At 54.4% G+C, this 19,589-nt stretch overlaps 12 protein-coding genes across 12 annotated transcripts; 5 read left to right on the top strand and 7 right to left on the bottom strand.

Annotated features, from left to right (window-relative positions):
• Positions 1–240: 240 nt before the first annotated feature.
• A1O7_08225 (uncharacterized protein) lies at positions 241–1,096 on the top strand (the record flags this gene model as incomplete). The annotated part of the gene is made up of 2 exons (XM_007762218.1): positions 241–617; positions 670–1,096. 2 exons carry the CDS (start codon positions 241–243, stop codon positions 1,094–1,096), a joined length of 804 nt encoding a protein of 267 aa, XP_007760408.1.
• Positions 1,097–1,243: 147 nt separating this feature from the next.
• On the bottom strand, positions 1,244–1,576 carry A1O7_08224 (uncharacterized protein; the record flags this gene model as incomplete). Its single annotated transcript, XM_007762217.1, has 1 exon — positions 1,244–1,576. The coding sequence occupies one exon, from the start codon at positions 1,574–1,576 to the stop codon at positions 1,244–1,246; it is 333 nt and encodes a 110-aa protein (XP_007760407.1).
• A 359-nt stretch (positions 1,577–1,935) lies between these two features.
• Positions 1,936–2,425, top strand: A1O7_08223 (transcription initiation factor TFIIA small subunit; the record flags this gene model as incomplete). The annotated part of the gene is made up of 3 exons (XM_007762216.1): positions 1,936–1,976; positions 2,080–2,227; positions 2,279–2,425. The coding sequence occupies 3 exons, from the start codon at positions 1,936–1,938 to the stop codon at positions 2,423–2,425; spliced, it is 336 nt and encodes a 111-aa protein (XP_007760406.1).
• Positions 2,426–3,273: 848 nt separating this feature from the next.
• Positions 3,274–4,177, top strand: A1O7_08222 (uncharacterized protein; the record flags this gene model as incomplete). The annotated part of the gene is made up of 2 exons (XM_007762215.1): positions 3,274–3,342; positions 3,407–4,177. 2 exons carry the CDS (start codon positions 3,274–3,276, stop codon positions 4,175–4,177), a joined length of 840 nt encoding a protein of 279 aa, XP_007760405.1.
• A 152-nt stretch (positions 4,178–4,329) lies between these two features.
• On the bottom strand, positions 4,330–4,697 carry A1O7_08221 (uncharacterized protein; the record flags this gene model as incomplete). Its single annotated transcript, XM_007762214.1, has 3 exons — positions 4,330–4,402; positions 4,462–4,517; positions 4,581–4,697. 3 exons carry the CDS (start codon positions 4,695–4,697, stop codon positions 4,330–4,332), a joined length of 246 nt encoding a protein of 81 aa, XP_007760404.1.
• Positions 4,698–6,135: 1,438 nt separating this feature from the next.
• A1O7_08220 (uncharacterized protein) lies at positions 6,136–6,552 on the bottom strand (the record flags this gene model as incomplete). Its single annotated transcript, XM_007762213.1, has 3 exons — positions 6,136–6,239; positions 6,321–6,381; positions 6,463–6,552. 3 exons carry the CDS (start codon positions 6,550–6,552, stop codon positions 6,136–6,138), a joined length of 255 nt encoding a protein of 84 aa, XP_007760403.1.
• Positions 6,553–7,486: 934 nt separating this feature from the next.
• A1O7_08219 (uncharacterized protein) lies at positions 7,487–9,778 on the bottom strand (the record flags this gene model as incomplete). The annotated part of the gene is made up of 2 exons (XM_007762212.1): positions 7,487–9,430; positions 9,479–9,778. The coding sequence occupies 2 exons, from the start codon at positions 9,776–9,778 to the stop codon at positions 7,487–7,489; spliced, it is 2,244 nt and encodes a 747-aa protein (XP_007760402.1).
• Positions 9,779–10,740: 962 nt separating this feature from the next.
• On the top strand, positions 10,741–11,163 carry A1O7_08218 (uncharacterized protein; the record flags this gene model as incomplete). Its single annotated transcript, XM_007762211.1, has 2 exons — positions 10,741–11,013; positions 11,143–11,163. The coding sequence occupies 2 exons, from the start codon at positions 10,741–10,743 to the stop codon at positions 11,161–11,163; spliced, it is 294 nt and encodes a 97-aa protein (XP_007760401.1).
• Positions 11,164–12,254: 1,091 nt separating this feature from the next.
• Positions 12,255–13,494, bottom strand: A1O7_08217 (uncharacterized protein; the record flags this gene model as incomplete). Its single annotated transcript, XM_007762210.1, has 3 exons — positions 12,255–12,926; positions 13,025–13,131; positions 13,425–13,494. 3 exons carry the CDS (start codon positions 13,492–13,494, stop codon positions 12,255–12,257), a joined length of 849 nt encoding a protein of 282 aa, XP_007760400.1.
• A 934-nt stretch (positions 13,495–14,428) lies between these two features.
• On the bottom strand, positions 14,429–16,048 carry A1O7_08216 (uncharacterized protein; the record flags this gene model as incomplete). Its single annotated transcript, XM_007762209.1, has 1 exon — positions 14,429–16,048. One exon carries the CDS (start codon positions 16,046–16,048, stop codon positions 14,429–14,431), a length of 1,620 nt encoding a protein of 539 aa, XP_007760399.1.
• Positions 16,049–16,626: 578 nt separating this feature from the next.
• On the top strand, positions 16,627–17,490 carry A1O7_08215 (uncharacterized protein; the record flags this gene model as incomplete). The annotated part of the gene is made up of 1 exon (XM_007762208.1): positions 16,627–17,490. The coding sequence occupies one exon, from the start codon at positions 16,627–16,629 to the stop codon at positions 17,488–17,490; it is 864 nt and encodes a 287-aa protein (XP_007760398.1).
• Positions 17,491–18,175: 685 nt separating this feature from the next.
• Positions 18,176–18,991, bottom strand: A1O7_08214 (tRNA-binding protein; the record flags this gene model as incomplete). The annotated part of the gene is made up of 1 exon (XM_007762207.1): positions 18,176–18,991. One exon carries the CDS (start codon positions 18,989–18,991, stop codon positions 18,176–18,178), a length of 816 nt encoding a protein of 271 aa, XP_007760397.1.
• Positions 18,992–19,589: the final 598 nt, after the last annotated feature.

Raw genomic sequence — 19,589 nt, 5'->3', positions numbered from 1 at the left:
CCTTACAGCCCTGCCGCGGCTCCCCCGGACGACATGGATCCGTAATTAATCCGAGTCTGGACAACCTGCGCTTGCATTTCACATGCAGATTCGCTCGACGATTGGAAGGTGCAACACCGAGCGCGAAACTCGACCACTCTCGGTAATCCTCAATCGCTCTTGCGGCTCTCAACATTGCCGTAACTTGCGATGTTTTCTTGACTACGTTTGTGGTGGAGTGTGATATCTAGGCTCTTCATCATGGATAGCCAGACGCCATCATTCAATGAAAAGCAACAACACCTGCTGCACGACCCATCTGCGACTGCAACTGAGGTACCACCAGTCAACAACTACGGTCCTCGAAGTTATCAAACCCAATACGTTCTCAAGCGAACAATCCCCGTCTTCCTTACGCTCCTGGCAATATTCTACCTCTTTCCGACCACCTTTGTCTGCCACCATCACGATGACCCCGCTCTATCCCTGAGACCGGTCACAACCGAAGGAAAAGTACCGCTGGAGATACATGTCATGTCGAAATGTCCAGATGCAAGGGATTGCTTGCGCGAACTGATAGTGCCAACCATGGTGAAAGTGTCGGAGAAGGTGAACTTGACGATGTCATTTATTGGAAGGTACATGACTCGCTCCTCCTTGCAGAGTGAAGCCTGTCTGACATGTCTACAGTATTGACCCAAACTCCGATGCAGTCTCGTGTGTACACGGCCCAGCCGAGTGTCTCGGCGACATCATTCTCCTCTGCGCTGCCAAAATCTACCCCGACGTGAAACTATGGCTTGGGTATGCCAATTGTTTGATCTCCGACTATCCCGACATCCCGAAACGAGATCTGGTCCAAAGCTGTGCGATGGAACATGGTCTTGACTTCCAGAAACTCAATTCGTGTATCAGTGATGAAGGAGAAGGCATCGACTTGCTTCGAGCCAGCATTGAAAGGAGCCAGGAGAACAACGTCACAAAGAGCTGTACAGTCAGACTTGCAGGCGAAATCCGATGTATTCGTGACGGCGGAGAGTGGTATGATTGTCCCGGTGGCAGCTCTGTTGACGACCTGGTTGGGGACATCAACAAACTGTACAACGCCAGCCTTTGAGACAGCTATCTTAGTGATCCTTTGTTGCCAGATCTGAGCTTGATATTGTTGGAACAGCATGATATCCTGGGGGGGATTTTCGGTGCGCTTGCTTGGAGGCATGATCCACCCAACATGCTTCAGGTGTCTTTGCTCCTTGACACTGGTTCAGATGTATCTGAACATGTTGTCCTTCACAGATCGCTTCATCGCCACAGGCTTTCCGCCTTCAAGTTCGAGTCCGTATTCGCCCCCTTCGCCTGACATGCCTTCCATGGCCAGCCTCATTTCTTCGTCCAGCTCTGCCATGGACTTGTGCGTCTTCTTGAGCTTATCCATGGATTCTTTCTTCTTGGTTGAATTTGCCGGATCTTGTGGCTGAGCAGGGGGCTCGCTTTGCTCGCTTTTAGTAGTCGTTGAAGCAAGTCGTGCCTGGCTTAATGCCCGCCTAACCACACCAAGCCGGGCCACAGGCAATCTCGATATTGATACCAGTTTCATCCTGAATTTTTGGCTGATTAAGAGCTTATGAGGTACGAGTACTATGGGAAGCAGATAGATTCGAAGAGCGTGAGGAAATGATGTGACGACTTGCTTCGCTTCCTCTCATGCAGCAGTGACGCCAGACGCCAGGCAGCCGGGGTCTGGTGGGGTCTTTGCCAAGGCCGGGGATTTCGTCCTGCCAATCACTAATGACATCCCTTCAACACCGCCCTTGAAGCCATATACATACCTTTCTCTCTCTAACATCACTTCTGCCTCCCTTTGGACCGCTCTCTGGATCCGGCTGGTCTGTTGTCCTCGGCCTGCATAGTCGCGCTACAACATCGGGCGACATCATCATATCGAGGAAGTCAGCAATGGCCGCTCAACAGTATTATGAACTGTATCGCGGCAGTAGGTAGGCTTCCCAGTGCAGGTCGCCACCCTCTGAGAATTGCTGCCTTCATCACTGTCGAACTCGCAAGTGTAGACTGCTTCATTGATTGACGAGAACTGTGCAGTATTGGCGATGCGCTCATCGATACGATTGATGACCTAATCAACGATGGCCGAATTGAACCTCAACTGGCGATGAAGATCCTAAGCAATTTTGACCGCGCCATTGCGGAAACGCTTGCAGAGAAGGTCAAGTCAAGACTGACATTCAAGGTCCGCGCTGCAGAAAAATCTCGCTCTGGGACGGGCTGACAGAGTCTGCAGGGTCACCTTGAAACCTACCGGTTCTGCGACGATGTTTGGACCTTCCTTGTAAAAGATGTGAGGTTTAAGAGTGATGGCGGTCAGGAGTTCCATGCAGACAAGGTCAAGATCGTCAGCTGCAACTCCAAGAAGCCTGGTGAAGCATAGGGAAAGCACGCATGACCGTTCTGCATGCATCAATTTGAGAGCGTCTGGGGATTCGCCTGGATAGCATGGGACACCGGCGCAACGGATACCAACGTACCAACGGGGTCCATTGGGATCGCCACACACTTTTACGAGGGACTACTGTTTTTAAACCGGACTGGTGGCATTGACGTGAATTATGGTTCGACGGCGAGCACAAAATAGATACCCCGAGCAGTTATGCGCAAATGGCAAAGGTCGCAGACATTAATCTGCAATCATTCAAATGGCAAGACTCGCAGAGATGCATTTGTCCATCTTAGATTTCATTTTTCTTTTCTCTCTATTTGTTCTGCCTGTTTCGTCGTCGTTGCTCATGAAATGCCTCTTGAACCGCTAAAGTTCCCGGCGGGGAGTCGCTGTGGCAGTGACGGCACCTGCCCACCTGCACTCTTGACTCTCTGTTCCCGCGCGCACACATGTCTTTATGGTTTTACCACCGAGCTGCCTTTCCCCGTCACTGCCTGCCTACAGCGCACTGCGAAAGATCACCAGAATGCATAGACTGGCATTAGGAAAGAATAATTCACAGCGCTCCGATCCTCCTTGAATTCCTGCTTCATCTGGGCTTCCGTAGTCGGAGCCGACCATCCTGATCAATGGCCCGTACCCTACCCTGGAACGTAAAGCATGAGCCACCGGCAAAGAAGCCACGCGTAACACCAGCGCCTCGCCTGAAGAAAGAGCAAGTGTCTGCCCCAACAGACGATGACAGGTCCGAGACTAAAGGAACATCGAGGACCCGTGGTCGTGTGTCTCGACCGGATATTACACCAAAATCAAGCCGTTAGTATCTCTAGCACTCGCGCATGGACTACACTAATATCGTCAGGGAGAACGCCTTCTTCCTCTCCCGTCAGAGGACCGCCGGCTGTCCAGTGAGCTATTTGGTGTGGATTTGGAGAACGCTTCGCTAACACACTCACCAGGTTAATGCACCAGGGTTATGACCGAGATGACGGCTATATTATGGTCGAAGACGAATTGCAGACGGTGGCACAGTCATATACCGCACACCTACACCACGCCGAATACAAGAGACTGGTCAAGCAAGCTCGTCAAGCTCCTCCGAAAGCTCTCCCTGCACCGACCTCGCCCATGTCCGAGGAAGCAAAGAATCGGCTGAAAACTGCGGCTCTCGAAAGAAGGCAGAGGAATACCTTGCGGCGTGTCACAGCTGACAAAACACGCGAAGGAGAAGAAGAAGGCGAAGACGAGAAAGTGGCCAATTTATGGTCCGGTACCAGTTTGGCTCCCCTAATGGTTGGTGGTAACGAACAGAAGCGATCCTTGGTGGGACTGGAGGGCATATCGAGCAGCACCAAGGCTGGGCTAGGCCTCACCAGAATTCAGAGCTCCCGAAAAGAGACCAGGGGGGGGAATGAGGGTGATGCTCTTGAACTAAACGATGTGCACGGCAAAGCGCCTCAGCAACGGGACGCAGTGGTCAATGCCATTACCTCTCAAACGATCCCGGTGACTCGTGTAGTCGACAAGAACTCCTCCGAATCCAGACCTGCTCCAGCCGTTGGTGAGCCCGCAACGCGTCCCTTGACTAAACGCAAGTTCTTTTTTGACCTTGATGACGGCTGGGATACTCCAGAAACAGTCATCAAATCCGAGGATGACAGACGGAAGTCGAGGCCAGCGCTGCTGTCAGACAAAGGGAAGGAAAAAAAGTCGAGGCTAGATGAAGTGCCAATGTGGTTATGATCATTTCATATGTGGCCTCATCTTACGTGCAGCACGCTCCTGGTCGCTATCCAATGCTATCGCCTGCTATCGGTCATCGTTGAAAGAGCTCATTGAGAGCACAGGCACACGTCCATGCCAATTGTCTCCATGTTGTTGCGCATGTCGCCCGTTCAGACAACGGACTTGGCCGCGTTGTGCATCGGCTGCGCGTCCTCCCGCGCCTTCTCCACCAAAGCAGGCTTCCTAACATTGGATATCAGCGTCGACCCTGTGAAAACGATCATTATCTTGACGGATCTTACCCTTGACAATCAACACCGAGGGTCACCTCCTTTCGGCGGAAGTTGGTTGGGTTTCCCTTCAAGCAAAAGTTGTCAGTCTCGTCTCATTCCTTGAGTCCGTCTCAGAAGCGATGACTTACAATCACTAGCTTCTTCTCTTCCTTTGGAGCTGCCTCGGCTGAACGACGCTTCAATTTGCCCTTCAACCAGTCGATCTTCTTCATCATTGATGCTCTGAACTTTCCAAAAGAGGCCATTGTGCCTGTGGTATGTTGTATCGTTTGGTCTGTTGCTGGATTGTATGTTGTCTTGGGCATGTACGGTCAGAGTGCTGCTGGTTCGAATCAGCCACAAGTGAGCGTTGACCGACACAGAAGATATACCACAGAAGGAGGGCCGTAACGCTGTGAGAAAGCGGATCTCGACGACTCCGTTTGATTCGCCGTCGCCGTTTGCTGGACGAGGTGAAGCGACGGGCGACGTCGTTTGTGGTGAATAAGCATGTACGAATGAGCGACAATGAGTTGGACACAGAATGAAACGCTGCAAGAATGGCAATTCTAAAAACAATATGGATCAAAGAGCGACAGTCGCGGATATTCAGGCCATTGCTTTAGATGGCCGTCAATAGCCACGGGAAGGGCGGCTTGTGAGGGACAATCAAGTGCAGAGGCAGAGTCAGAAGTGTGATGGCAGAATATGCGGAGCCTCCACGGTTCTGAACGCGGGCCTTTCGACCTTCACATTTCCATGCTATGGGACAATGGACAATGGGGGAGCACACTGCTGTCCGGGCTCTAAATAGCATCCGAGGATACTGCGACGACGACTGACGCACTGGTGGCCCGCCACGAGAGAGCTCCATGAACGCTTATCAAAGGGAACAGGGGCCGAAGATATGCATTTCAATCACGACCGGCCACTGCCACGCGCCACCGACGCCGACACGAGCAGCATTTGCGTGGCATTCGCGCTTCAGCCGCTCACATGCCATGCCGTTGACGCCAGGCGTCTGTGTCTGTGCGACCCATTCCTCGGGTTGATCCATTGGCGTGGAGACAAGCTCGGACGGGTCCAGCACAGTATGCACGGGGGTGTGGCGTAACGACCGCGTACAAGCTATTCGCACTCGCACGCGTACGGGCTACGGCAAACAGAGATAGCATGTGTTGTTCCTGTTGCTGTCGCTGTCAACGACAGGCCGATGAGCAAATGCCGGGCTCCGAAGTTACACGGCATGCGGGCAAAGAGCGAGAGTGGGAGCTTCTAGAAGATCGCCGCAGCTTTCCGACCTAGGGATGTCCTGCAAGGGGTACTCCATGGCCCCAACGTGAAAAGATCGGAACCACAGCACATCTATGTGGAGGTACACCGGATGACACATGACGCGAGGAGGATTTCAGCGGTCAATTTCTATACCCGTGAACCAAAAGGATACTGTATTGACTTTCGAGTTGGAAGCTACAGTATCGAGTCCCTTGTTGCGTCTCGGTTCCAGCACAGTTGTGTAGGTATAACGCAGGACCGGGAAAGCATTTCAGCAGTCACTTCCTATCGGTGCAAACCAAAAAGGTGTCGACTTTGGAATTGGAAGCCATAATCATCCTGCTCTCAAGCTTCTATTCATTCTTTCTTCGCTTCCTCACGTGTCGTCGACCCGACCAGCGTGACCTCCGTGCGTGCCTGCGTGCCTACCTACTTCTTGTACACGTTCCCGTCGGGTGCAGTATACGTCGACGATCCACTCCCGATGTTGTAGTAGGAGGACCCGTTGGCGTTGGAGTAGTAGTAAGAGCCATCTACATTTGTCAGATGATTTTCATCAGCTCATGTGCTCATCTGGATGTCGGAGACCAGTATCCATCGGAAATGTGACGTACTGGAATTGGAGTAATGATATGCATTCCCGCCGGGCTGGGTGCGATTGTCGTAGCTGTTGCCCTACGCGCGGAGAAACATCATGTCAGCGGGATCTCGAAGCGGGCATGTATTCCATTCCACCAGTGACTAATTGGCACGTACCTGAGAATTGGTCCCGCTGGAGTTGATGGTGTAGGGGGTGTACGAGGAGCTCGAGGAGCCCGTGCTGCCGGAACCGGATTCTTTACCCATGGTGAGGCTTGATGAAGCTACTGTAGGTGGTTTTCTTATGGAGCTCTGGGGGCGTGCGTGCAGCGTGCAAAGTGCAGGGGTCGGTCGAGTGTGAGGGTGAGAGGTGATGACAGAAAAGACGGAGGGGAGGACTCGCTCACCAGCTCAGCTCGTTCACGGCAAGCGCAGGCCACTATGTAGTGGCAGCTCTACTGCAACTACTGTCCCCTACAAGGTAAGAGTGAGTGACTGCTGTTACGAGTTACTGTAGGCCCAGAACCTGGATGCACCGCACCTAGGTACGAGGTATGTACCTACTTACAGACAGGGAGACGACCAAAAACGTCGTTTCGTGACAGAGATCTGTAATTAAGTGGTTCCCGTCTATGTCGCCCAGTTGAGCATATCTTTTCCCGCTCAATTATACTGATATATGCATTGCGTTCTTCAATGGCTTGCCTCACGAGACGCCGTTCTGCTTCGGATGGGGGATCCCCATTGAAGTAGAGGGTTAGCTCTGTATGGTTTCTGATTCTGAGAAGTGCTGATGGATCGGGCCTCTTCGGATCCAGGTAGGACTCTCCCTTCTAGGTACTAACGAGTTGGAATCTAGCTTCTTGTTGGTATGGAGTACTCCCGATGTGGTCGACAAACCAAATTGGTCAGCTCTGGAGGAATGCTTTCTCATGTTCTCCATTGCCTGCGATCTCCTGTACTTATATGTGGTATTGAGCAGCGAGATTCATTGACCTCAAACCAGGGTAAGCGGCAATTCCACACAAATATTCTAGAGACATGAAGTGGTGCAAGAGAACTTGCTCGTGAACCGTCCAACGCCCATGAACCCATCCCTTTAATTAACATTATGTACTCCAGGTTCTAGGTCATTGAGACACCCCATGGTCGTCTATTCTACTCTCACACCTTGCGACTAATGCACCCACTGGGTTGACGGTCAATCCCAAACTAGAGTCGCCACAAACGCCAACGTGGTATACACTGTGACAGCAACGTACACGGCCTCATGGAACAACGTCAACTTGCTCCATTTCGTTTGCTTGGACTCGTGTTTCGGGTGTGCGATAAAGGTGTCCGGGTCCCGCTCGAGTAGCTCCTCCCGACCAGGCACTGTTGGAGGCCATATCGCGTATCGGATGGGCACGGTGAAGGCGATTGCGGACAGCACCCACAACATCGGTGGCCAGCAAATGTGGGTCAAGATGTAGCGGTACTGTGCGCTGACATCTCCCGTGATTGACAGCGCGCGGCCAAAGGCCAACACGACGGCAGTCACGGTAAACACCACGTACACCAGGTGGATGTAAGCCTTGCAGTCCCAGATGATGACCTTGAGGCGTCTCCAGAGAGGCGCCCTCTGCTTGATGTCGCGCTCGTTGAGTTCCGAGGTGAGAGAGCCAGTAGGTGAGAAGGCCATGGGCTTGCCGCCTAACCATTTCGGTAGAAGGAAAGACTGGACGATGGTGACGGCATTGTACGGGAGCATCCACAGAGAGGCGTCAAAGTCTCGTCGAGCAAGCCGGTATCCCGAGGGCAAGAAGGTGATGTATTCGGCCAGTCGACCTAGCGCGAAGCCCAAGAAACAGAGACGAATCTGCCACCGCAGCTGCTCCTCGCTGACGTACAGCACAAGGACCTTGCCGGACATTAGACCGACGGGGATGGCGACAACCGCAAAGGCGATAAACATGCGGAGCAAGTTATCCACAGGGAACAAAAACCCGGAGAGGCGTTGACTGAAGGTCATGCCCCGGGCGCCGACTCCGTAAAGACAGAAATTGAGCTTGACCGCCGTTTGCAGCGTGCCCAGAGTCCAGCGCGTCCGCTGTTTGAGGTGGCCGGTGAACGTGTCGGGCACGAGTCCCCACTGGAGTGGCTCGTGCACAAAGGCGGTTTTCCACCCGTGGCCCAGCAGCATGGAACTGGTGAAGACATCTTCGGCCAGCGAGCCCGTGGGCCACCCACCGATGCTTTCAATAGCAGCCCTCCTCACTGCGTACCCGGAGCCGGTGCACCATGCAACACCATTGGCATCTTTGATGACTTCTTGCACACGGACGAAAGAGTCTAAGCTCTGGAAGAGAGGGTCTCCTTTGGGCGTATTGTAGAAAAGCTGGGGTGGGCACACCAAGGACATTTTATCGTCGATGACCAGATGGGCCGTCAGAGTGCGCAGCCATTCAGGCTCGGGGATCATGTCGGCATCCAGAGCGGCGATGAACTCTCCGGGTCCATCAGGAAGGGTGGCAACCATATCTGTCGCAGCGATGAGGTTACCGGCTTTGAAGTGATGGGGCTTGCCCTTTTCCTTGATTCGTGCCCAGTAAAGAAGATTTGGATAGCATGTTCGCAGGGTACCGACTGCTTGCCGCAATTCCTCAGAGCCGCCATCGTCACAGACGACTACTCGGAAACGGTCCCTGGGGTAGTCGATCACACATGCTGCACGGACAGTATCGAGAACGACGTCGATGTCCTCCTTGCAACAGGTAACAAAGACGTCGACCGTGGGGACAGCATTGCCTCGAAGACGGAGCTTGGGCCGTTTCCGCGACCGAAGAGCAAGGAAGGAATAGAAGGCATAGAAGAGCTGCGGGAACGCGACGAACGCCTCCGCAATGATAAACACCCATGCCATGGGGTAAATTTTGTCCCGCGCTCTCTGGGTGGCAAGCGTACAGTATACCCGGAAGCCGAAATAACCAAAGCTGGCAGCCAAGGCTGCAACGGTCACGAAAGGCATCAGCTTGTGTACCGCTTTGACGAGGGTCGGCCGGAGTTCGAGATCATCGAAATCTGCCAGGCGTTCGACGGTATAGCAAGATGAGTTGTACTTGATATTGAATGGCATCGCCTCTTCTTCAGCGGCAGGGACAAAGCCCTACATGTCTGTCAGTAGAAAATCGTACATTTGGTGAGGACGAAATACCTTCTCATACATTCTCGCCTTTACATCGCTGAGATCCACCAGACTTCTGTCTCTGAGAGTTGACGTCCGGCTGCGGCTGGTGCTGTCGCTTGACAGCTGACGCTTGTACGCGGGCAACGGCGTCGATGGTCCGCCGGCATCGGGAAGTAATACTCGTTCGCTATTGAACGAAGATGACCTTGGTACCTGGGGAGGTGCTGGAAAGAAATAGTCGTCGGCATCAGTCAAGGATAGAGATCTAGAGCCTGTCCGATGTATCATATCAGGAACCCTCGGGTTGTTGATCTGCCGAGGACCCATGGCGGATGGGCAGAAACATTCAAAAGGGCAAAAGTGTGACGAGAAGTGAACTTGGCTACCAGATTGAAAGAGTGGCTGGAAGTGTAAGGGAGTGACCGAAGATATAGCGAAACGACCAGAGGTAGCGAGTGACCATGACTTAGTATGAGTCCTGGACAGGAGATGTCATGTTGTCGTCGCCCAGGCCAGCCAGGAATCACATGTGCTTCGAGCTCCCCTGCTCAATCTTATCGTTTCTAAGCGTCGACCATGGCTCCTTGATTCTTTAGTCAAAATTGCAGTGATATCGCCGTGGAAGGGGAACGAGCACACCGCTATCGGCGGAAGGAGGCTTCACTGAGGCCGTATGCGGACCTGACAGCATGCTGTCTGATAAGGCAGTAAGTGCTGCTCTCTGTACAAGGGAACGGTGGTGTTGATCGCTGTCCATATCAGAACCCTTATGCACGGGGACCTATTGAGGGTTGCAGAGCGGCTGAAAACGTGGCGTGAACTATACGATGTCCGGCCGCGGGTGTGGCTTGCAGATCTGTTCGGAGCTCGTTTATCGTTCGGATACATCATCCTGTCGATCTGAGGCTCGGCGCATGGTCCGGCGCGCTGTGGACGTAAAGCGGTGATTCGCCGGTTTGACATCTCAACACCCCTGCCGAGATGCGTGTCACTACCAGAAGAGGATACCAGCAATCAAATGTGGCAGCACACTGACATGAGCCTAACGCGGTGGTCGTGGGGTGGCAGTTTCATCTTTGCTCCGGCGACGAAATAGGAGGCAACTGCCCTCCTCTCGATGCAGTGTTAAAAGGCAGCCCTGGTCAACGGGTGTCACCTTTCTCTTCTGCATACGCACACTCATCAACTTACCTTAGTCACTCATTTTTGAGCCACCAGTCACTCATTTCTGACCTCTTCGCCGCAATCAGAAGCCTTTCCGATATACATCGCACCCGACATCCTTCAACATGCATTTCACCAGTGTCGTTCGCGCCCTCTTCCTCCTCTTCCTCACCATTGAGGCCGCACCTACCCCACAGACCGCCGGTGCCTCTGGAGGAGACCTTTCTACGCTGAGCGGCGTCAGCGGCCCTGAAACCAGTGGAGACAACGCTGCGTTCGGTGGCGTCGCCAACAGTGGAGATGTCACGGCAGCAAACGCCGGTGATGTCGGCAACGCTTTCAGTGGCAACAACAACACCACCGACAACCCGGTCGCCAGCGACAACGAGATCGTTCCTGTAAGTCTGAACAGTGCAGCCTCTAATTCTATTCCCATCAACATCGCTCCCTCTGTACGTAAACCTACCTCAGTTGTCGTTCTACCTTGAAGTTGTTGGGGATTCTGGCTAACTTGACACTCGCCACAGGTCACTCTCGGATTACCGTGAAGCAACTAGCTCGCCAATGTGACTTCGACTTTTTTAACATTGAGTGGTTGCTGCAGAAGACGCAACGAGCTATGTTGCCGGGATCCACAGGCGGATAAAATCTGAAACAAATGATAAAGTTAGAATTCGGACAAATGGTGTACATAATAGGTTTCTTTGGGGAGGGAGTTGGGCCACCAACGGAAAGGCCGGGCGATAATAGGCTTTCAATAGAGAGTGATGCGTACCACGCGCTTCTGAGTCATTGGCGTGTCTCAACTTCGCTTCTGTCTTGCAGGTTCCCGATTGATGCTCGTGCATGTGTTTGGGTAGTCACTGCCCATTCATCCCAAAAGCGAACCGATTACTCCGTACGGACGGGAAAAGCGCCCAGTGACGCGAAGGAGGACGCGAATTAGAACGCGAAGCAGAACGCGAAGCAGAATGCGAAATGGCGCGAATCGGGAACGTCGCCGTCTGGACCCACTCGAGATCACACAATATCACAGGACTTGTACGGAGTAATTGCCCCCACGCTGCTAGGAGCAACAGGTCAGCCTAAAGTGTCCGTACTCCTACGGCAGAGGGTCTGACTCCCGCGGCGGCCCCGTTCAGGGCGAGCCAGCAACAGTAACTCGGCGATCCAAATTGTGGTCCAGTAGACCACGTTAGGTGTAGCTCAGAACGTGCAAATTCTCTTGAAGCTGAAGCGGTTGCTTCGTGGGAAGGAATAACTCAAGGGAGATTTTCTGTTCGCTGGGGGAGAATGCCAAATATTGCCAGGAGTAGGGAGGAACGATGACCAGGACAGACAGGGCCGTCAAGTTGCGCTCTTACTCGCGAGTGAGTATGCAATCTAGTTGGATGTGCGGCATCGTCGCCAACTCCTACAGCCACTCAACCACTTTCCGTCGTCGAGGCGTGTGTACAATACCGCGGGCCGGTGAGACAGTATCCTTCCACACTCTTCCTAATTCACACGGTTCAAATTCATTGCCCCCCTGAAAGCAATCGAAAACGATACACGGCACGATACGCAAGACCCCAGGGGAAACTCTTCGTTTCAATTCTACTTGCTAACCATGTCTTTGACCCTTTGCCTTGACGTTGAATCAATCCTGGCTCCGGTCCTCCACTGCCGCCAACGCATACCGCTCATTCTCCATCCTCCGCCCCTGCACGAAAGCCACAACATGCTCCGGCACACGTGGCACCAAATTACCCTTCCCGTCTCCGACGCTGACGCCCTCAAACGGCACAGGCTCCCCAAACGACTCCCAGACGGGGATCGTCCCCGTCCAGACTTTAGCCCGTATATCTCCGCGCTCGAGATCCTTCCGCTCATCCCGGGGTCCGCCGACGCGGATCTTCCCACTGCCCCCCACGACCTTCACCTTCAGAATACTCGTGCTCGTCATCTCGGCCGTGTCGGGCGGGACGCGCGTATGTGCCCACCGTCCCGAGACCACGCTGTTGGTGATCATCTCCATGGCCCACAGCTTTTCCTCAACCGAGGACACCAGTGTGGCGTATCCGTAGAGGGTGGCGGATCGGTAATTCACATCGTGCGTGTTGGGCGTCAAGGTGAGGACTAGGCCGTCGACTTTGGTGGCTGAGATGGTGACGGGGAGGCCTGCGTCGGGTGATGTGCCGGCTTCGGTCCCCGTCTCGGCGCGGCGCGACAGATTCATCAGTCGCGAGCTGACGTATCCGTGGAGGTAGACGTCCAGGGGCTCGCCCAGCGAGGAGGATGGGTGGTCGAACGAGGCAGCCACGCCGACCATCTACAGGGATGAGAGATGATCACTGAGGGAGGCGATGGGGGCGGAAGAAAGGGTTGGGGAACAGAGAAGTATTAGGCCACAGCCTCGACTCAACTTACAGGCAAAGTCACGGGAAAGGGATTTCCAGGATCAGGCGTATTGAACGAGACATGGAGAACGGTGCTCGTGTTGATGATGGTGTGGATCTGCTCGAGATCGTAGGTTGCTGGGTGATGAGATAGAAAGAGTTAGTAAGGATGAGCGAGGAATTGAGAATTGAAATGAAGGAGGAGAGGCAGGCAGGCGGGTGCGTGGGCTATCCATCGAACGAAACAACAGCACAACACGACAGGGTGTGGTAACGCAGAGCGTTCTTGATCCCTTGACTTTGCTTCAATCGTCCGGGGGTGGCACTTTCACAAAGCACCAACGAGTAGTACAGCATGTTGCTCCAGCAGGGATGGACACCGGAATACCAAATCTCGCTGTCTTCGCTCAAAGTGACATTCTCGCACTCACCTCGCTGATTATACCGGTTCACCTTGTTGACGGGCGTCTTGGGATACTGGAGCGTGCGTCCGTGGCCCATGTTGACGTTGACGCTGGGCCGTGTGGGTGGGTGATCCGCCTCTGCGATAGATGCTGGTGCTGCCCTGTCGGCAACGAGTACAGGCGTTTGTTTCCAAGGGATCGTAAATCCGCCGGCTGGAGTGATATGATACGATAATTACGATATGATCGGGTATGAGAAAATGCTCGTGAAGAATATCCGAGCTGAGTACAGTCTACACTGTAGTGCTCGGTACTCAGTACACAATGCTCGCGGCGGTGGGTCCGATAATTACTACCCATCCATGTTGGTAGCAAGGTGACGATAATTATGTACCGACTGGACCAACAGACTGATACTGCGGTGGATGGCACTACATATACTGTGTAGCCACACAAACACATATCGCTATCTCTAGCCATATTCAGATACTCCCGTGAGCAGCACAACGAGACGCCGCAGTAATTATGTACTCGAAAGTCTTAAGTCGGTACTAGATACACTGCTCGTATCCTTATCACCGCGGGTTCACAAAGGAAGGAAGCCTCGCGGTGGGTTTCCTGTGTCCCGGGATACAAGGGACGAATCACGATCACGCTATCTCGCGTTCCTGCTGGTCATCTATTGGGTCAGTGGATTGAATGGTGGTTGCGAAACGCAGAAGACCGCCCACCCATGCGGGGGGGATCTTTAAATGGTATGTCCACGCGAGAGCAAGCGAAGGGAAGCGAGACGACAAGCGAGACGGCAAGGCTCTGGGAGATAAGGAGCGCGGCCTGATACAGTCGAGCACATGTTTGTGGTGGGATCGTCATTGTCATCAGATTCATTCACTGGCGTTTCGTGAGGATTGTTTATTGTACTGCTATGCTACGCTCCGCAGGATGAATCTCAGAGGACTGCACACCCACCCCTACGTTGCTAGACTGTTTCAACTTCCAATGCTTTCGTCCGTTCGAGAAAGCTACTGTGTTCACAGTTTCACCCTCTCCTGGCTTCCACCACTCGGCCGCCTCATCTGTGGCCGAAAACTTGGACTCGACGCGACAAATCCTGGGGATGGCTGCCTCTCGGAACTCGACCCTTGCGCCGAATGATCTGTGCTCTCCGAGACGGAACTTCTAGCGGATGGCTCTAGGTTCGTGGACTGAGGCTGAACGGAAGGCGTGCGCCCACGCATACCCATCGCTTGTTGCTGTTGGCCTATCCTTTCGCGATTGAGGAGCCACTGGACTTGCGATCGAGTGCTGAACAAGGCCGCGTTGATATGAGCGAGCTCCTCTTTGATTCGTAGCGTCTCGTTCATTAGTTGCATGGACGTTCGGGCGTCAAGGTCGGCTATATTGCCGGCCATGACGGTGATGTCGTTTTCTAGCCCGTCGACAGTCCCTCGCAACGATTCGTGCAGGGCCAGCAAATGCTGTTCTGTCTGCGAGACTGTGCTAGCCATCGGGACGGGCGAGGGGGTCAAGGCACGAAGATGTGCCGGCATCAGGAGATCGCGGTGCGAAATGGCTGACGGGATGTGATCGCGTTCGATCTCCTCGATGTCCGACTCAGGAGGAGGAGAACGGTCGAGGTGGTCGATGTGGGGCAGCACTCGGTCGTTGACAATGTCATTGATTTTGTCCAAGCCCGTTTCGAGGACCTCGTTCCGAACTTTGACCATGGCCAATTGTTCTTGCAGAGACTGCAAGAGCTGTGATTGTTTCTTGAGGTGCGGAGCCATTCTCGCTAACGGACAGGATCTCACATGGTGGTCCAGGTCTTCGGGACGGACATCGTCTGTACACCCGTACTCCTTTCCCGGACAGGCATGGCCCCGGTCACAGATATGGCTAGTCACCCCGTTCAAATAATCTCTGGCTGAGATCCTCTGGCCGCACTGCTTGCATTTGACGCCCGTGTTGGGACAGTCTTCATCCTTGTGCCTGAGCCAGTCGCCCTTGCCCAACTCGATGACGGCGCCACAATCACACTCGATGTGAGAGGAATGAATGCATTGCTCCGGAACAAAATTCCTCCTCTTAACCATCTTGCCGCAACTTGCATCAGGGCATTTGAGTCGCTGTTGGGGACATTCCCGTGTTGCGTGTCGTTCAATATAGCCTCGAGGGACGACTTGTCCACAGTCCTCGTTGGGGCAGTTCACCTTGACCTCGTTGCACATATTGACGATGAGGCGGGAGGCTTTGCGGGAAATTGACAAGACGAAAGCTCGACAGGTAGGACACTGATTGCGCTGACCGCTCTGGCCACCATGCCGGTACTCGTGCAGACAGGACTCGCAGAAGGTATGGTCGCATTCGAGGACGACGGGATCGACGAACGGCACATGGCAGATCGGGCACATCAAGTGGGAGTCGTAGTCCTCGGCGTATTCGAGCGAGCGCAAGTCCAAAGAGGGCTGCTCTGACTGCTCGGGCTCTTTGGGACGGTCATGATGAGACCGGCGGGTCGAGGGGGATCTAGGAGGTGAGATGTGGGGACGAGACCGAGCGAACTCGGCAAAGAGGCTGTTGAACTGCGACTGAAGCGGGCTGGGGCTGTCGAGGCCAAAGTCCGACACGGGGAGATCGTGGTCGTCGTCCATTCTGACGGTCGGCTCTACAACCCAGAATGAATGAGATGTTGAAAGGGAGGGGGAGCAGCATGTTTAAAAGGGCGTCGGGGACGACAGCACATGAAGTCAGTTTGTTGTTGGAACCGAGTCGCGAGGTTTGACGTGTGGAGAAGGCATTCGTCGGATCTGATCGGGTCGGGGCTTGTTGGACCCTGAGGGGCCACTGGAATCCGCCCACTGGTGCAGCGGAGGCTCATGCGCTGTCCCTCGGGCGCTTGGCACTGGTCCCTACTGTAAACTGCCCAGGCACCCCCAGTCATGCATAGGCAATCCCCACCCGGCCTGCCAGCCTCGAGCCTCCGGGCGCAATTCCCCCGGACTTCTTCCACCACCGTCACTGCAGCCTTCAGCTTCAGCTTACCGCAGTACACCTGGCCGCGGCAAGCACGGTACGCAATAGATACACCACGACAAGCGCTTGGTCCCATGCGATTCGTGCACGTCTGAGACACACTCGGTCGCTCTGACCAACACTTCGCTGTATAGAACTTCACGTTAGCTCCCATTGCTCCCTCGCCTCAAACCCTTCTCTGCCGCCACAACCCGCCATGTCCAATCCCTCGCAACTCCTCCTCCTCGCCGACCACATCAAACTCTCGCTCCTCGAACGCCAGCGCGCCGTTTCATTAAACCTCGACCCGAACCCGTCGCAAGACTCCAACATCGCCCGCTCGTTAGAGTCCTTCCGCGAAGGCATCGAGGCACTCTCATCCCGCACTCCCGCGGACGAATCGTTACCCCAACTGCGCTCGCAATACAATGACCTCTCCCGGCAGTTCCAGGGCGAGCGCTCCACCACGGCCGACGACACCCTCGCCTCCCCAAACGATCCGGCTCTGAAAGAAGACTTTGCCCGAGCCAAGACACGAACGTCAAGCGACGCCGCGGCCCGCCAGCAGCAAAAGACTTCCAACCTAAGGAGAACTCAAGACGCCTCTCAAATTCAGGCCGCCAAAAACGTGCGCTTCCGAGACAATCCCTCGCAAGAATCACTTGACGATGCCGAGGACGAGGCAAACCGCGCGGCGCTCTTTCCCGCGCGATACACGGACGTCGACGACCAAGATCACGACGGTCGTGCGCGCACACCGGACCCGACGGGTGATATGTCGAACCAGCAAATCCACGCGTACCACCAGCAGGTCATTGCCGAGCAGGACGAGCAGCTGGACCGGCTCGGCGAAAGCATAGGCCGACAAAGGCAACTCGCCATGCAAGTTGGGGATGAGCTCGAGGGCCAAATCGGCCTGCTCGACGAGGTGGACCGCGGCGTGGATCGGCATCAGGGCCGTCTGGACGGGGCGAAGCGGCGGTTAAAGGGCGTGAGTCAGCGGGCCAAGGACAATTGGGGCATCACCACCATCATTGTCCTCATCGTCATCTTGGTCCTGTTGATCATCTTGTTGAAGTGAGCGTTGAAGTGAGCGTTTGAGGGTTTTCAGGTTTGACGGCCACTAGGTGTCGGCCATTCGTGCACTACAGCATACGGGTGCTTTAGACCAGTCTAACCCGGGATGGGACGCGACATGAGCGCCCTTATATGCCAGGAACGAAGTATATATGTATGTATTTTCGCATCGAGCAGCGAGCAACGACCGGAGAGCCGCCCTGTTGATATGCAAGGAAGGCGTCTTCTTCTCCTTCTGGAGCTCGATACATGGGGGCTGTACGGAGTACCTCTGGTCGCGTGGCGTGGTAGCAGATTGCCACCCGTACAGCAGAATAATAAGGTAGAGCAGAGCACCGAAAACATACAATCTCATACTCTGACTTGACCTAGTCTGAAGTGGAGGAACAAGAGTAAAGACTTTTCTATCGCCCGATTCTGCCTGTGCTTGCTGTGTTCTCTTCGAAACACCGGCCTCCTGTTCGGCTGCGCAAGTGGCTCTTTGCTCTAGCATGCTGGTCTTTTCTCAAACATGGTGGTTGATTCCACTCTCAGTGGTCATGACTGTTCTGGTGTATGGTGTATGGCGTAGGATGCGAGTCCAACCTCCGTCAGAGTCGAATCGTGGACTCTCGACAAATCCACGCATCTCGTCCATACTTCGCACAGCTTGATCTAGCAGTCTTGCATGGATGATCACCGAGATCAAATCACCTTACGACGGCTCCCTTGAGCGTCTTCACCGTACATCTTCCCTTGCCCTCGACGACAAGCCATCCCTTTTTGTCCTTTTCGCCGTCAATCTCCACGCCTGGTCGACCCGCATCAAATCCAACCGCAAGATCGTCACTGGTGAAGAACCCCGGCTGCACGCTCTCCCAGACCTTCTTCTTCGGGTTTAACTGCTTCTCTGGTCCCTTGCCCTCGCCGTACGGCCAGCCCTCGAAGAACACCGCGTCACCGGCCTCCGCTCTCTCGGGCGGGTTGACCAGTTCCACAATACGATCCGCTGCGTGGGGGTCTGCTCCCTCCTTTGCGGGCGGAGAAGCGGCCAGGACCATAGCTGCAGACTTTATACTCCGCATGTTGACTGGCTTCAGGTTCGCCACGACGACCACTTTGCGGTTCTGCATCTCTTCTAGCGGAATGAGCCCATTCAGCCCGGAGCACACTGTTCGAACCACCTTTCCTGTCTCCTCGTCGACGTGGGTGTGTTCGGTTCCTTCGGCGTCGCCCATCGCTATCGTCGATACGTAGAGGGAGTCGGCATTAGGGTGTGCTATGGCGCGGAGGATATGGCCGACTCGCAAGTCAATCAGAGCTGGCGAGACGGGGGCTGCTGGAGCGGCCGGGGCTTTGGGTGGTTTAGGCTGCTTGGGAGCTTTTTCTTTCTTGGGCTTGTTCGTTGGAGGGGCGTCGGGCGCGGCTGCGGAAGTGTTCGACTTGACGTTGTCGGCAATCTCATGATTCAGAGCTGCCTTCACGTCGGCGGGGACGTCTTTCTCAGGCGCCGACGAGTCAGCCATGGCTGTAGGCGTGGATCGAGGTTTCGTGCGGCCAACGACGAGGGGCTTATGTTGTGCTGCGGCAGAGACTTGGGAGGGGGGAGTCGAGGTCACCTCGGACGTCATGGGTGATTCAAGGGCCTGAGAGGGTGCGGTAGAAAGGCTTTTCTCACCACGCTCGCCACGGTGAATATGAGAGCGCGATCTCGCAGGATGTCGTAGTGGGATGAAATTTTGACTGAGTGGCGGCGGGGTTGTTCCTCTCACTTGTGCGTGACGCTCGTTTCGGAATGTGGCACGCAACAAAGGTGTTGGATCAACTTTGCGAACTCGACTTCTCCGGGTCAGTGGATGTGTGAGAGAGGAAGCTCGTGCACGAGCGAAATTGCCAATGATACTTGTATATGACTGGTGGGCTTCATGCAGGTTCGAGCCTGGTGAAGCTGCTCGTGCGGAGTCATAAATAACAGAATCCGAGTCCCTTCCACAATCGAACGAGGCAGCTACGACGCGTCTATGCTGTACAAGGACCTTGGCGGAGTGACAATTTACGTGCGCCTTCAGAGCATGCATCGCCTCTGAGGGACGAGGTGAGGTTGAGACGAAGATCAGGAGAAGT

Source organism: Cladophialophora yegresii (assembly GCF_000585515.1).
Source record: "Cladophialophora yegresii CBS 114405 chromosome Unknown aczIN-supercont1.6, whole genome shotgun sequence".
Taxonomy (NCBI): Eukaryota; Fungi; Ascomycota; class Eurotiomycetes; order Chaetothyriales; family Herpotrichiellaceae; genus Cladophialophora; species Cladophialophora yegresii.
Note: the sequence above shows the minus strand (reverse complement) of the source record. Positions and strands in the feature narration are given on the sequence as shown.